The sequence below is a fragment of the Siniperca chuatsi genome, linkage group LG7 (assembly GCF_020085105.1).
Source record: "Siniperca chuatsi isolate FFG_IHB_CAS linkage group LG7, ASM2008510v1, whole genome shotgun sequence".
In the NCBI taxonomy this organism is placed as follows: Eukaryota; Metazoa; Chordata; class Actinopteri; order Centrarchiformes; family Sinipercidae; genus Siniperca; species Siniperca chuatsi.
This window is the reverse complement of record NC_058048.1, coordinates 22,153,708-22,169,806: the sequence shown is the minus strand read 5'-3', so window position 1 is coordinate 22,169,806 and position 16,099 is coordinate 22,153,708. Positions and strand designations below refer to the sequence as shown.

Sequence of the window (16,099 nt, the reverse complement as noted above, 5' to 3'; positions counted from 1 at the left end):
TAAGGTTAACCAATTACCTTTATTTGATCGGGTAATTTGTCCCAGAGAACACAGCCACGTTTGATGAGGTTTTATCACCTGTCTATAGAGCACTATAGGTGAGGAGACACCTGCTGAACAGGTCAGATGAGAGTCAAATTGAAATACTGACAGATGTAATTGATGATGAATGGATGGATGGACTAACAGTGAAATCAAACTGTTGCCTCAAAAAAACAGGATATTATGCTGAATCTGAAATCTGAAATTCAGTGGAACAATTTATTGTATATTTTTAATGTTTATATATAATGTTTTATATACTTACATAATTTTTAAACACTTTTGAAAAGAGCTAAATCATTCTTTTTCTTTCTGTCTTTCTTTCTATTAAAATTTTTAAAATTCTGTCAGATGTTCTTGTTTGTGCTGCATCATACCAACAGATGGAGCCATTTCCCAATAAAACATGCAGACTGAGCTTACTGTCGCTCTTCACAAAAATGTAAAGTGTCACTGTGCATTTCAAGGTCTTTATATTGACATCACATCACATCACAAATTAAATTACATGAATTATTAAGCGCTAAAACTTTATACTGGACAGATGGCTTGGTTTCCAGTAAAACATCTAATTTATGCCTAAATGTCTTTAATTTACATTTACATATTACTTTATGGCCATTAATTAAAAATGCCATAGCCTAAATAACTTTTTTTTCAATTCCATTGTTTTAGGAAAATGAGGTACTAGTAATGAATCTTACCTGTTGTTAATGATTTACAGGTTAATAATGAGTCACTAGCATTATTAGAATCATTAAAACAATGTCCATTAAATGATCCCTAAATAATGACCTGAAATTGTATTTAAGTTGACAATTCAAAGCATTGAATCTTTTTGTAAAGTGACTTTCTTTAATTAAATAGGCCACAAGGCTCTTTATATACCCTTAAACTGAGAAATAAGATGTTTTTAGACTAAGGTTGTTTTTATGTTCCTGCCTCCCAGAATTGGTCAAAATGTGTCTCAAATTATAGGCTTGTTTAAGGTGGTGTCGAAAATTAGAATTAGAATCCAATGAATATAATACTCCTATGCCATTAGAAACACCATTATCTAATTTCAGGATAGGCAAGGATAAGCAACTGCCAAATGAACAAATGTAATTTTCAATCTTTAAAATCATTTTTGCAAGTAATTATGTGGTTTTTAGAACTTGATTTCAGGTCAGAATCTGTATCCACAAACTTACTGCCCAGGTAATGTAAATGAAGGAAACAAAGTATGTCGAAGGTAATTGTTTCACACAGGTGTAATCCCAATGACAAATACTGTAACTTCACCATGATGTCATGTGCTGTCTGGACTCGGCTGTCGTTTATTCTGGCCACCAGGGTATGACAGCAATCAAAAAGATCTCTTTCGCAATTGACTTTAAGAGAAAAAATTGCTCAATTTGTTTGCTACATCAAACAATCTCAGCATCAGGTGATGCTGTCCTGCAGGTCTGAAGGAAAGACATCAGATTGGGACACTTTGGGATGGAGGTGCATGCTTTTTGGTCTGTGCTTTGTTTTGAAATGCAAGAGAAAAACAGACAGGCAACTTTCAATCAGCTAACTGTAAATGTCAATCTGAAAACTGCAGAGAGATGAACACAATAGTAGGGTTGCAGTGCTTTAACCTCTTATTACACTTAAAAATGTCCTTTTTGCGAGTGAAGTGGTGCAAAGAACACATGAACTGTGGTCATACAGTCCGATGAGTCATCCGTCGCCCTGTTTTTGAGCATATGTGTGGTACATGCAAAACAACTATCTATAAGGGGAATGTTCCCCAAGGTGAAGGGTTCTGGGTGCATTTCCTGTCAAGAAGTATAATCCCATAGAAGAAACAGTAAAGCAGTAAATGTGACTCTGATTCTGTAATCAGTGCCGGCCTCCTGGATGACAGTGCCCCCATCTACAGGGGTCTTGACTGGTCACTGAATGATCTAATAAGCAATAAAACATTTTTATTTGCAAATTTGTGAGTGTGGATAGTTTTGATCTTAACCCTATTTTTTGATTATGCAATCAAAAAATAGGGTTAAGATAATAAGACACAAAAGTAACTATAAATAAGGTTACTATATGGTTGAGGTTGAAAAGTCAACTTTAAATCAACATTTTTACAGCAGTCACAATTCATATGTTGAAAAAAAGTCCATTGAATTGACTCTGTATAATGCTTATGTTTTCAACATTGAAATCAATGTTGTCTCAATGTTCCCATTGCCAACTTTTAAATGAAATGAGGATTGGGAAACAAACATTTTAATGAATCATGTTATTCCTGTTCCCTGGGACAACCCAGTCAACATGGACAAGTTTCTTCCTATTCCTGAAAACAGGAGAAGTTAAGGTTTGATCTTTAATATCATCAAGATCACTCATACTACACTCATACACAGAGTCATGTCATGTGTCAACATCATGTGTCAACATCTCTGAATGAGAGGCAACGCCCTACTTTTCAGGAACTACCCACTGTACTGTTCAAATTTTGAAACTGTAGATATTTTTGTGACTTTTGGGTAATAAAAGTGTAATGATTTACATATAATCCATCAAAGAAATTATTGTAAAGGCCTTGTTAGTTTAGCCTGGTCAGTATGAATGTACTTAGCCCAAAAGAGTGCAAAGAAAGGCCCTCTGTCCTCATCTGGATCTTTCAGATTTTGGCCTTACTCTTGTCCACAGCTTAATTGGATACTCAGATTGCTAACTGAAACCATCTCCACACAAAAGTCTTTATGTGCCAGGAGGGATCGATTGTATCAGACAGGCTGCATATTGTCCTCATGTGTAACTGATACAGGCCAATGTGGTTTTAAAAAGCCTTCCCATCCACAAAATACTCTCAAATGCAACAGGTGGACGAGACACAAAATATGCTCTTTTTAACCTCTTTTATGCCTGGAAAATTGTCTTGAATTCCAAATGACAGTATATTTGTCTGGTAGTCATTTATTAATCTTTCTACTTGCTTATTCAGCAACCAGAAGGTCTAGTTTATAACAAGTTGTTTTTGGGTTCACCAGAGGTCTTGTGTGTGCAGTCAGTCGCATGAAACCCCAGCAAAGAGAACAAGTTGCATGTTCAATTTCTTACTGAAGCCTTACATGTATATATAGCCAATAATGGAGGCTATGATACATGAGGATGTGTTTCAATTGGATAATGAGTGGGTGGCTGAGAGGCAGCAAAGGGAGAGAAAGGCACTGTAATTACATAATGTTTTTTACCCAAAGGGACTCAAGATCATAGTGATCTGAACCGCTCCATGCACCCAACCGCTTGTTAACCACTTTTAAACTGTCTAACATTTTAATTGTCCAACAGAACTGAGGTCAGAACTTTGATGAGATCCTTTCATTTCTTTCTCACTGTTACCTTTGCTGCAGTGTAACATGTTTTCCTCTGTCACACGATACCACCAACATGGTTTTGGTGCTGTTTACTGCCATATATGTCTTATGATTGATGATGATCTTTGTCTTGCTGTAAAACACAAGTCTCATCCATCATTTGGCTACTTGTAGGGTTGTAATAAAGTGCTCTGGGGGCTTTAAATGGAGACATGTGAAATGTCTTCTTTGAGCTCATAATGTTTATGACACAAGACAACGCTGGACAATATGACTGCCTTGACCCTTGGCCCACACAAAGTCTCTGCAAAAAGACAATGACACAGAGCTCTTGCCTACATACATTAGGTGTGGCCTTTCAGTTCCAGGATTACTGTGGCTTTCCACACTGTGTTTACAGGATTATATCAGCTTTATGCATGAGGCAAGAGGTCCCTAAGCAAGAGGCAGAGAAACACGTGTGCACTTTAAAACGCAGGTAATTGTCACGTGAAGTTGAGAAAGAGCCGACTGGTGATGAAAGTGGGATCATTTTGTTTTGGATGACAATGCTCTTTTTACAGCTAACACAAGGAGTTTTCTTTCCACCTGCTTTATTAAAGCCTCTTACTTGTTTAAAAGCCTATACTAGGACATTAGTGGCAACTGTAAAATCAGTAGCTTAAATTTTAAACCATGTTTTTTTGTAGAATTTAAAAATATTGCATGCATCACAACTAACTATATCATGCCTTGTTTGTTAAATAACACTGTGTATGGAAAACAAATGAATTAGTGAGTACATATTTAGTTCTTCCAGTGTTATTAAACCACTGTATGTAGAGACAATGGAACAAGAAAGAAACATTAAAACGCGCTATATTAAAACTCATGTCTTTTATTTTTATAGTTTGTCACAGGCCAATGAAATTGTGTTTACTTCAGCCCATTGGCAATTTAGGCAGAGAACATACTTTATTAATCATTTCACAGGTACAAAAGTCTGGAAATTGAAGAGAAAAATATATACATTGGTTCTTAAATACCACTTTATTGCAATTCAGACAGAATTAATTATTGCAGTGAGACATTTCACAATGTCAGCACAAAATATTGATCAAAATATTGAAAATGTGTTTTCAGTACAATAAATCAGTATGTTTGTACAAGGCAAATATAAGTTTCTTGCTTTGTAGTAACAATACATATTAAAGTTCAACTGATGCTGGAACTATAACAAACCATACCCTGATATATAGGTCAACGCAGGGGTCAATTTGGATGCAAGGGGGCAAAAGTACATGTTTACTTGTAGTCAAGTCTATACTGTACATATTAGCCCATTATCTATAAATACTAAAATGGCAAACCAACCAACAGCCTTTTTTACCTTCAATATATTCAAAGAGATGTGCTTGCAAAACATTCATTACTTGATAGCAGTGGTGGAAAAAGTACTTTTTTTTTTACTTAAGTAGAAGTAGCACACCACAGTGTGAACATAGTCGATCACAAGTCCTGCATTCAATATTTTACTTGTATCAATAATAAAAGTACTCATTAGGCAGCTGAATTGCCCTTGTCAGTGTTATATTATATTAAATATTATTGGCTTACTAAATTTACAGAAATTTAATGTTGTATCTGTTTGAGATGGAGCTGAGTATGCAGTTGGGTAGTCATATTTCATATGATCTTACCATAAAAAGTTACTAGTAAATACAGTTGTCAAATAAATGTAGTAGAGGAAAAAGGACAATATTTCCCTTAGAAATGTAGTGAAGTAAAAGCAGAAGTGGTATAAAATGTACATCCCGAAGTACAAGTACCTGAAAATTGTACTTAAGTGCAGTACTTGAGGAAATGTGCTAAGTTACGTTCTTATATTATACCGTATGTTTTTTTGCTATTAAGATGTGGCTACATGTGACTATATAAACCATTTCTAATAACTTTGACCTTATGAATAGCCCTTCCTTTGATTTCCTTTGATAAAAAAGAGTGGACTCAAATGGTGTTTCTAGAACTGGCCGCTTAGGAGGACTATAAAGTCTCTATTTGAAGATATACGTAAATACTGACAGTATAGGATTTCTGTGATACTGTTTTATGAGTGTAAGGTTCTTTTTTTAAAGTGTAATTCAATGTGATACAGTACAAATAAAATAATATTTGAACTCTCTTCTTCCATTCCCAGTCATATTCACCACCACTTTCTTTCACAAGCAAGACTTAGGTGTCAATGAAAACAAGCCTTGAGGGGTTCATTTTTTAGCAGCAATCGGAAGCATGCGGTCCACCGTGTGGTGCTGTGCTGTCGCTCTGACCCGGGGTCTTTGTCTGGCACCTGTGGATAGGGAGGGCAGGGTGTGCGTGGATCATCTCCTATGGCAGACCCAGGCTCACACCCCAGTGACGTTGGCCCAGGTGGGGAAGGAGTCCAGATCAAACATGGCCTTGCCCCAGCTGTTGATGGCCAGTGTAATACAAAGGATGCCAATGATGTTCATGACTATTCCTGTCCTGGCCTGATGGAGAAGAAGAGTAAGTCATGATATTTAAGCAAAGGTTGGACATTTTTGGAAATAGTAAGTTTTATTTGTTCAGTGCTTTTCACTGACATAAGTCACAAAGTGCTTTACAAAAACATTAGCATACCAGAAATAAATAGATAAGATGGTGTAGAAGGTGTGTTTAGACTGAAAACGAAGTGAGATTTAGAGCCACACAAACACACAGGCACACTCCCATAAATACAGTCGATGCATCTCTTTTTAGCTAGTTTAAGTCCGACTCTCAGCAAGAAAGCAAATAAGTGTGTTTCCCAAAACATCGAGATGTTCCTTAAACAGTTTCAGATCACAACTGCAAGTGACTATGAACACATAAGTTCAGCTATCCTTACAGTGTAACAATGGTAAGCGGTAACAACTTTGCATGTTCAACATATAATTTACTGAACAAACATAACAAACCACTGTCATACTCACCATGTCAGCAACCTTGAGGTACCCATAAGAGAAGACGATAGCGTTTGGAGGCGTAGCAACAGGCAGCATGAAGGCAAAAGAGGCACTCAGAGTACAAGGCACCATGACGTACAATGGATTGATTCCAATGGACTGAGACTGCAATAATCACACAGAAAGCCTCAACAGTCTGAGACAGGGATGAACATAGCCTTGATAACAAAATCCTCCACTCCTCCATCTGGCTATTTTTCTGCAACCGTAATCACTGACTCATAACTCAGAGTGAAATGTGTGCAATTCTGTGCGAAGTGAAAACTCTCATTAGGTGGGTGTAATTAAGATGTAATTCCTGCAAGCTTGGGGCTGAGTCATGATATCTAAAATAGAAAAGCACTACATATGTAGCGATAATGGCAGACTACTAAGATGCAGAAAACATTACTCTGGAATTTGCTTCTGAATTACATATCCCGCAGCACAGTAGCTTACAAGTGCACAGTAATTTCTGGTTCTCAAAATAAACAAAGGGTGAAAAGATTTAAACTTTGTAGTTAGTGTTCTTTAAACTGCAGGCTGTATATCAGGTCACTACAATGACAGTGTTTTGTCTTGTCTGATGTCTTTTGTTTAAATCAAATGCTAAAGTTTCACATGACAGGATGACACATAAAGTGACATACCACAAGCCATGACTGCCACAAAGTGTCATCTCCCCACTTTCAGCTGCATGTAGCTGATCAGATGTTCTTTTCCTTCTTTCTTTTCTTTCTATCTCTATTTTCACACAAGGGTTGGACACCCTTGTGCACCCACTTGGCTTCGCCATCCATAAATATCTATCTGAATACCCCTGCTTGGTGCTGTCTTTCAAAACCCAGCTTTGGCGTTCTCTCGAGTTCTCGCGTAGCGGGCACAGTAATGCCATTCATCAGCAGCAGCGGGGTGGGCAGCATTACAAGGCACTGGGCTGAATTGGTGTGTTTGGCAGGTTATTAATGGGAGGAGGGGCCCGGGAAGGGGACTAAACATATTCAGCCTGAATGACCAACTAGATGGGTAACCAAACAAGGGAAAATAGGCTGACTCCCACTGGGAGTAGTTTTAATGCTGGACTCCAACTGGGGAAATCGGTTCAAAAGAAAGTACACTATTTAGCACCTCACCTCACTGAACCACTGCTGCCAAACATAATTGTCTGTCTCCTGCAGTCTGAGATCCTGCTTATGCTTTTTTTCATCAAACAGATTTCACTCTCTCTCTCTGAGAACTTACCATTGAGGCTAAGACAGGTAGGAAGAGCGTTGCAGTGGCCACATTACTGGTGCACTCTGTGAAGGTAGCAATCAGCAGGCATAAGATGATAGCAATTGCCCAGGAAGGGATATTTTGCAGGGGAGTCATTTGATCTCCTATCCATTTTGAGAGTCCTGATTCCTACAGAGATGTACATAAACATATAGAGGGTTAAAGTATTTTCTGGAAATGCACACAGTAATCATCTATAAAGCTGAGTTAGCATTTGCTCATTTACTGTGAGTTTACTCTAATTCAAGTTTGTGTGTCATATACAGCATCCTTTGAAATGTAACTCAGTATTATTTGCAGCAAGATAATGCAAAATAAATAAAACAAGCAACACATTCAGGGGAACATTTGAACTAGCAGCAGTATGAAATGTTTGGTTTGCATAGCAATAACTTAATACAGCCATTCTGATACGAGAGCAAACCGTAGTGTATAGTGAGGCTGATTTCGGTGAGATAAAATTAAAAACAGTAACGCTGGATTACATGCTGCGTCATTTCCTGTGAATCCCTTGTGCATAGGTAGGCAATTTGAATCCAGTGCAGAATGGTGGACTCCGCCACTAACAATAAAAACCACATATAGAAAAGTAATTACAGAAGGTAAATACATTGAATGGCTACTGCTGAAAAAAATCTCAATAAATACAATAAATACTACAAAAAGAGGGCTTGATTTCATGAAAATGTTTTGCAACTTTAAACACAGCCAACCATGAAGCCACCACCACATTTCACCCTCCTTACCATATTGTGTCTAAGCTCTTGGCCCAGTTTCCTATTAACATTGACTGTCACTGCCACTTACTTCACTGCCCTTGGCCAGAGCAAAACCTCCTCCAAGAAGAAGCACGATGCCCCATGGTAACTTCTTTTGGGCAACTTTCCAGGTGAGCAGAGGTGGAGTTGGGCCAGCAGTGTGATGGGGTGCTACAGATCCAATAAATTCAATGTCAGTATTGAATCACTGCACAGTATCCACCTCTCAAAACTTGGATATAACAATATAACACGTAATCTATATTCTTCCAGAATGATGCCTCACCTGTGTCAAATCTTTGAGTCCTCCACGAACAGAAAAGTGGGGGTTTAGAGGGAAGAACAAAGAGAAGGATGGCAATGAAGATTGCCACTGTGGCATCTGTCACATACCTGAGAAGTGAAGTGATGAGGGAATAAACAAATTAGGTTATATAAAAGTTTCTTCAAAGCAAAAAAAATCAAAGAAAAAAAATGTTTGTATACAAACTCTGCTTTGGAGTTGAAGATATCTGTCGCCCAGCCGTCGACAAAGCCTGGGTCCCTTGTGAACCACATCACCACCAGCAGAATGAAGAGACCCAGGACACTTATCTCTCCAAAGGACATAGGCCCAAGCAGACGATGTTGCTCACGGATCACATTATAGGCAGCAATGTCCTTCTCTGTCTTCACAGCCCCACAGCCCCATGTCTTCTTAAAGCTAGAGGGATCACATGGGAAAAATCTTTGTGTCACCTCTACACTCAATCACACTCCTGATGCGGTAAAAGTTTCTTGATGTTGATTCAAGTCTCTGTCACTATAATTAGGCTTTAACCATCACCAAACTCACTTGAATCCCATGAAGACAAACTGCAGCCAAAGCCAGGCCAGTGTGAGCATCAGGATCATGTTGGGGAAGGCAAAGCCGAACCAGGAGGCAAAGTTAATCACATCTCCGTTTTGAGGAAAGAGTCTGAGGAAAACAACAAAAGGGAATGTAATATTTTATGGAACAAGATTGAAAGTAATAGAACATGACTAAACAAGATTTTGAGAAAACACTCACTGGTTCATCTGGCCCTTGAGCACCAGATTGGGGCCAGTTCCTGTCAATGTGGCAGTGCCTCCAATGCTGGCAGCGTAACAAACACACAGGGTCATCCCTTTACACATTCTCCGCTTTTCTGCTGCCTCCTTATGCATGGCAGCCTCCACAGCGGCATCTATGAAAGTCACCACCACTGGGCCTTCAAACAAAGAGCAAGGAATGAAAAGAGCTACTAGCAACAAGGTTTTATAAGTAGAAAAAAAAACTATGATGCTGTACATTTTCTTAAAAGCTTTTTCTTGGCCAAACACATACTTGAAGATGACCGTGGCTCACCTTGTCCCTCATTCTGTTTTTCTGTCTGTGGAGGCTGTTTGCTGTCAGTCTCTGATGTCTGGACCTGCTCCTCTGAGCTGAGGATCTGAGGTATCTCTGCCTCACTGTCGTTGAGCTGCTCCAGCACTGCTTGGACAATAGGCACCATCATGGCTGTGGTAGCCGTGTTACTGATCCACATGGACAAGAAGGCTGTCACACCCATGAAACCCAACATCAAACTGCCAGGAAGATACAAAAAAAACATAAACACTGTTTGTGGCCTTGGATTGGAAGAGGAGGGCCTCAAGTGTTTTACAACAATCAACAATAAAGAGGGAGAAAGAAGACTGGCAATAAAAAAACTTTAACATAGTTTCCTTATCTATATCAGGTGTTTTTGATATCATAGTTGATTAGATATGCTTCAGAAATGTAGGTCTTAAAGATGACAAGCCAAACAGAAAATCTGAGGGTGTGCATCTGAGCCACTCACAGCGCTGGACGCACACCAACAAAGAGCAGCACCCTCAAGGCAATGCGCTTGTGCAGATTCCAGTGCTCCACTGCTACTGCAACCATCAGTCCCCCCACAAACAACAGGTTTGTGTCCTTCAGGTACTGCATACACACCTGAGACAGCCGGGTCACACAGAGTAAGATATGTGTGAGCAGAAATTTGTCCTTGCTGGGGAAAATTCCACACACTGCTGCAGTTATTTTACTTACATCTTTGGATTGCATGATGCCAAACAGGGGGAAAAGGAGGGCTGGGAGCAGAGCTGTTACAGCCAGTGGTAGGACCTCTGTGCACCAGTAAACCGCCATCAGGACTATCACATAGGCGCATTCTGCCTCCTACAAACAAACATATTAAAAACATACTGGCAAATACACACACACACACAGACACAACAATCTTGCTTTAGGAGTCAATAGCCTTTCTGGAGAGGTGCCATGTAAGGTGTAAAATCAGCTTCAGTGATCAATAAATATTACATAATCTTTTATGGGATGTTATGGTGGTTCAAGGGGTAAAGATAACTGTGCTGGTTGTTCTATTGTTTCTGGTCACCTGCTTATACATTTGCCTATACTTCTGAGCTCTATAAACAATCTTAAACAATCTTAAATTATTATTACATGACATATTCATTTGTCATGTTTTTTTGCCCTGCAGCTTGTGTAATTAAGACTTTTCAAGCCTTTGTTGTATTTAGATTGATACTTATATAAAAAACACCTTTGTCTTTAGTTTTTGCAAGCAAGCAAATAATCCTAAAGCTTGTGTCCTCATACTCTGATTACCCTCCTCTACCCTATGTCTTTGTTCATGGCTGCTTTGCATTGCAGTCAATGTCTATCATAACACGCTTACATGCCTGTGTGCAAGTCTCTAATGTCACACGTAGCGGTAGCAATGTGGACTGAGCCCATGAACTCTTGTTCCCACGCTGGACATGACCCTTCATGTTAACAACAAGGAGTTAAAATAACAAGACTTCAGAGCGCTCCAGCCTCGGGCAACACAGGACAGTTCTCATGCATTTTGCTCCAAGTGCGCTGCGCACTTGTGAGTCGCAACAGGTGCAAGAGAGAATCAGTGCCAACCAGACTCATTCATTTAAACGGCATTTTAGCCCAAAAAATGTCTATGACGTGCCGAATTTAGTTCAGTGCACTGCATGCACACGAAGTGAAATGTTTCCCTAATTAAACTAACTTTTAAAAAATATAATTCTGAGTGCCGTATATGGTGCCAAATAACAATTATAGATCCAACACTTCAGGTTTTTATGCCAAAATCAAGAGTTGCCGAATTTCTCCACTTTTGATAGTGCGGCAAAGTGTAATCTAAATCATCATTTCATCCAAATCTGTTACATACCGATGTCCCGATCACTAAAGGCAGTGGAAGAAGAAGAAATGGAGCTGAGAAGAGGATAAGCTCATTCTTCATAGAGCGAAGACATTTGAAGAATGCCATCCTGTAGGAAAACGGAGAAAAGGAGGCTTTTGCACCATGGATCGCGCTTTTGAGGCGCAGAGGAGAGGAGGAGGGGGGAGTCCCACAGCAAATAAAGGAGAGAGAGAGAGAGAGAGAGAGAGAGAGAGGCGAATCACAATGAAGTGCGAGAGAGAGATGTGCTGGGGTGCTCACACCAAAACAAAAGAAATAACTGATTGATTATTCTCAGAATCAACTGTTGAGGAACTTGAGGTTCCTGCAGCTGACAAATTATATTGACAGGTGCTTATTAGTTGAATCCATTACTTCATTAACTTCTTCAGTGTAGTGAAGAGGATTTTGTCAGTTGTGACTGTGTATAGCTAATTCATGTTTGTATCATCCTTTGAATGAAGATAAGATGAATACTTATAGTTCTTGCATCAGAACAGACTCATTTACAGGTTAGTCTGTGATGTACCATGATGTCAAGTAACATTTGATCTAAAAAGAACAAATAACACAAATCTGGAACATGTCACGATTTCCTCCCACACAGTGCGACCCCACTCACCTGAGAAACTTTTTACTAGCCATCACAAAACTTCTGATTATTATCACTTTTAAATCATTTTATTAATTAATTTAACTTTCCTGTAAATTTGATCTCCCTACAGTCTAAATGCTCTTTCAAATGTTGCTGCACACTGCATTAAATACGTCTGTCTAAACAAAAAAAGACAACTTTAGAGATAGTTGGTCTAAAATCACAATCAACTGGTTGGCGTCAACCATGTAGCAACGGCCAGGTGGATATGTAAATAACAACTCTCCATCATGTAACCTTAATAACGCTAGACAGTTGCCTTTCTGAAGAGTTAATCAAGATGCGATGGATACTGGGAGATAAGCTAACAATGTCACTCTCTCTCTTTAAGCAGCATGTTGATGCCTGAGCAAGAGTGCCAACCAGGTAGCCCAGCTGCCATTTCAAGACTTTTGTGTAATTTTGTGCATCAAATTGTTTGTATTCTGTGCACCAATTAAGTAAAGTATATTTCACAATTATTTCAGTGAATAGTTTCCCCTCTTTCCTCTATGTATTTCTGCTGACCTGAATACTTCAGCATATCTGCCCATTTACCAGAAAACACCTCTCTACAGCCTTCCAAATGCCTGTATCTTCCAGGACAAATAAACTATCATTGTGAGTTTGTCAGTTTCAATCAGATTTAAGAACAGCTCACTAAACTGCAAAAGGGGTTGTGATAATGTGCTGTAATAGGTTCACAATCCTATGATAAATGGGGGGTGCACGGTGGCAGAGCGGCTAAAGCTCCTGCCTCCCAATAAGGAGATCGTGGGTTCGTGGGATCGATTCCCGGACCAGACCAACATCACACAATCTCTCTGGGTGGAGTCTGCATGTCCTCCCCGTGTTACCGTGGGTTCTCTCCGGGTTCTCCGGCTTCCTCCCACCGTCCAAAGACATGCATGTGTAGGTTAATTGATAACTCTAAAAATTGCCCGTATTGAATGAATGTGAGAGTGAATGGTTGTCTGTCCTTGTCTGTGTTAGCCCTGCGACGAGTTGGCCACTGTCCAGGGTGTACCCTGCCTAAGGCCCAAAGTCACTGGGATAGGCTCCAGTCACCCGCGACCCCTAACGGGACCAAGCGGTAGAAAATGGATGGATGATAAATGGGAAATTGGGAGAACTATTTTTGGTATGTGGGCAAAATGGCTACCAGTTTCAGTGGATTAGATTGTCTTCATTTGTGTGTTTCAATCAATTTATGCAGTACTTTGTTTCCCTCATGCCAGAGGGGGAAAGCCTGGCTTCCACAAATGTTGTCCAATAAATTCTATATAAATACATTTCTTTACCAGCAGTCTTCATATTTCGACATGACAGTAATGTGGATTTTTCTTAACTGTATTGTGTAAGTCACACAACTATCCCAGCTTTAAATGTAACCCTGTGGTGTCTGTCTCGATTGGTTTTGTGGTACCTAGTTTTCTGTACACTACATTTTGCTCTTTGGATCAAATTACCATATTTATAGATGAGATGATTTTTGGTACACAACTGAAAAAAAGTGGTTGGTGAACTGATGGCCTGGCAGTCTTACTGGTAAAAATAATCTTTGATGCCCCTTGTTCCATCTCAGATTAGCTTTTTAAAAAAAACCTAAAACCTGTTGGTGCAAAATTTCAAGAGTCATGACCACTGAGTTGCGTCCAAATAATGTTGCTATATTAAGTCAAATTGGCCATGCCTGCAAGAATTTGTCAACTAGCTATGGGGAACTTTTTTGAGGATCACCTGAATGTGTTTGTACAACCGTTTGTACCAAAGATTACATTTGTATGAAGAGAGGAGAAAAAGCTTGTTGTGTTATGAGGGATAACATGAAGTGCTTTATAAATGGCTACCTGACTGCACTCTCCAAACCAAAAACTAATCTTTCCCTCTACGCATGGCCTTACAGTCCACCAAATTTAACTGAAATCTGTTTTTTAGAGATCCAACTAACCAACAAGACAAACAAACCGACAGAAAAAATAACTTTGTTGGCAGAGGTAATAATGCAAGAAGAAAAACTTTTATCTTGAACTAGAGGGTGTCAAAGGTCACCTCAGGCTATTTTCTCAGCACACAGAGAACCATGCATCCCTTCTAGTGACTTTATGAGTTAGTTTAAGTAATGTGACACAATACAAAAGTACAGATAGTATTTATTGTAGGGCTACTGTAATGCATCGAAATATAATGCACAGTATGCTTCATTGTGTCCACCCTCTTTCTGTGTAATGTAAGTTCAGGCCATTTGAAGTGAATGCTTTAAACCAAAACCAACACTGTTTTTTGGGACATAAAACACTTTCTGCCTGGCAGTACTATAAAACTACTGAGAGCAGAACTAAGAGAAGAACATAATATGCTGAGCCAAGGAATGTCATGTTCGTTGGCTGTATATTTTCTGTAAAAGTGCTGACGGTAATTATGTTGCATTGGTGGTATGCTGAGATGAGAGAAGCTTTTAATTTGTGTCCCTGTAATTGTGAGTCTACAACCCAGTGTGGGATTTCAACATTCATGCTTATAGTCATTCTTTTTTACCAATTTTGAAGAAATGCAAAATATGTATAATCTGAGCAGTCCATTGGTTTAGTTTTGTCAATAATTGCCTTAATTCTGTCCCTTTAATTGTGCATTTTTGAAATCAGTTTTGCCTGCCAATTTTGACTTCCTTCCTAAAATAATTAGCTTATCATGTACTCAAGGAACCCAGCCCAAATATGCTTTCAGAACATCCATACATAAAAATATTTACAGTGAATTAACTAAGTAGCATGGCTTTGTGCACAAGATTCACCAAGAGTGACCTCCCAACAGCAGGACTCATACAGCAACAAAAACAGAAGTCATTGCACACTGAGAGGTATACGTCAATATTCTACAAAGGTTCATATTTATTAAATCACATCCATATCAAGTTTGCAACTGCAAACAATAGAGTAGAATCCACCTTGAAGCATATCCTCACAAGTTATACTCACTCATAACCATCTTAGAGAATATATATTCAAATATAAATATTAAATAAATCATCAAATAGGCCCAGCAGAGGATGTATGTCCTGCACCAGCTTAGGAAGTTCTACCTGCCTCAGGAGCTGCTGAACCAGTTCTACACTGCAATCATCCAGTCTGTTTTCTGTACATCCATCACTGTCTGGTTTGGATCAGCCACCAAACAGGACAAGAACCGACTTCAATGGATAATCAGGACTGTAGAGAAAATCACTGGTGCCAACCTGCCCTCCATTCAGGACTTATATATCTCCAGAGTCAGGAAACGGGCAGAAAACATCACTGCAGACCCATCACACCCTGGACACAACCTGTTCCAACTTCTCCCTCTGGTAGGTGCTACAGAACACTGTACGCCAAAACAACCAGACACAGTTTCCTTCCACAGGCCATCACTTTGATAAACAGTTAAATCAGTGATATAGTGTCAATAACCCTGTAACACACTAAACATCCACTTACCTACAAATTATAAATTATATATTTACAGTCTAAAATACACACTGTGCTTTACATGTACATATCATCCATCGCTGTCAAACATAAATCCTACATGTTGTATATACTATATATAGACACGTATACATGCAAATACTGTACATATTCACTGTACCTCAATATTCAATATTTATTTCTTGCACTATGTGTATTGTTTACACACACTTGACTTGTATATAGACATTGCATGTTGTTGGTCTTTGTTGCTTTTTATATATACACACCTATTTTTTCACCTACTTGTATGTACATAATAGTTCTATGTTTATTTTTAGCTATCTTTGTTCAGTTTTGTTGCCCTT

General features: G+C 38.9%; 1 protein-coding gene across 2 annotated transcripts; it reads right to left on the bottom strand.

Annotated features, from left to right (window-relative positions):
* Positions 1–4,249: 4,249 nt before the first annotated feature.
* Positions 4,250–11,802, bottom strand: slc13a5b (solute carrier family 13 member 5b). Of its 2 annotated transcripts, XM_044203184.1 has the most exons (12): positions 11,643–11,802; positions 10,484–10,612; positions 10,251–10,387; positions 9,776–9,996; positions 9,458–9,638; positions 9,242–9,364; positions 8,897–9,109; positions 8,693–8,799; positions 8,456–8,577; positions 7,616–7,777; positions 6,362–6,499; positions 4,250–5,899 (listed from the first exon to the last, which is right to left on the bottom strand). In XM_044203184.1, exons 1-12 carry the CDS (start codon positions 11,739–11,741, stop codon positions 5,774–5,776), a joined length of 1,758 nt encoding a protein of 585 aa, XP_044059119.1. In that variant the 5' UTR covers positions 11,742–11,802; the 3' UTR covers positions 4,250–5,773. The 2 variants fall into 2 exon arrangements, with proteins under 2 accessions (XP_044059119.1, XP_044059117.1); XM_044203182.1 differs by having other exon boundaries at positions 10,251–10,612; positions 11,643–11,800.
* Positions 11,803–16,099: the final 4,297 nt, after the last annotated feature.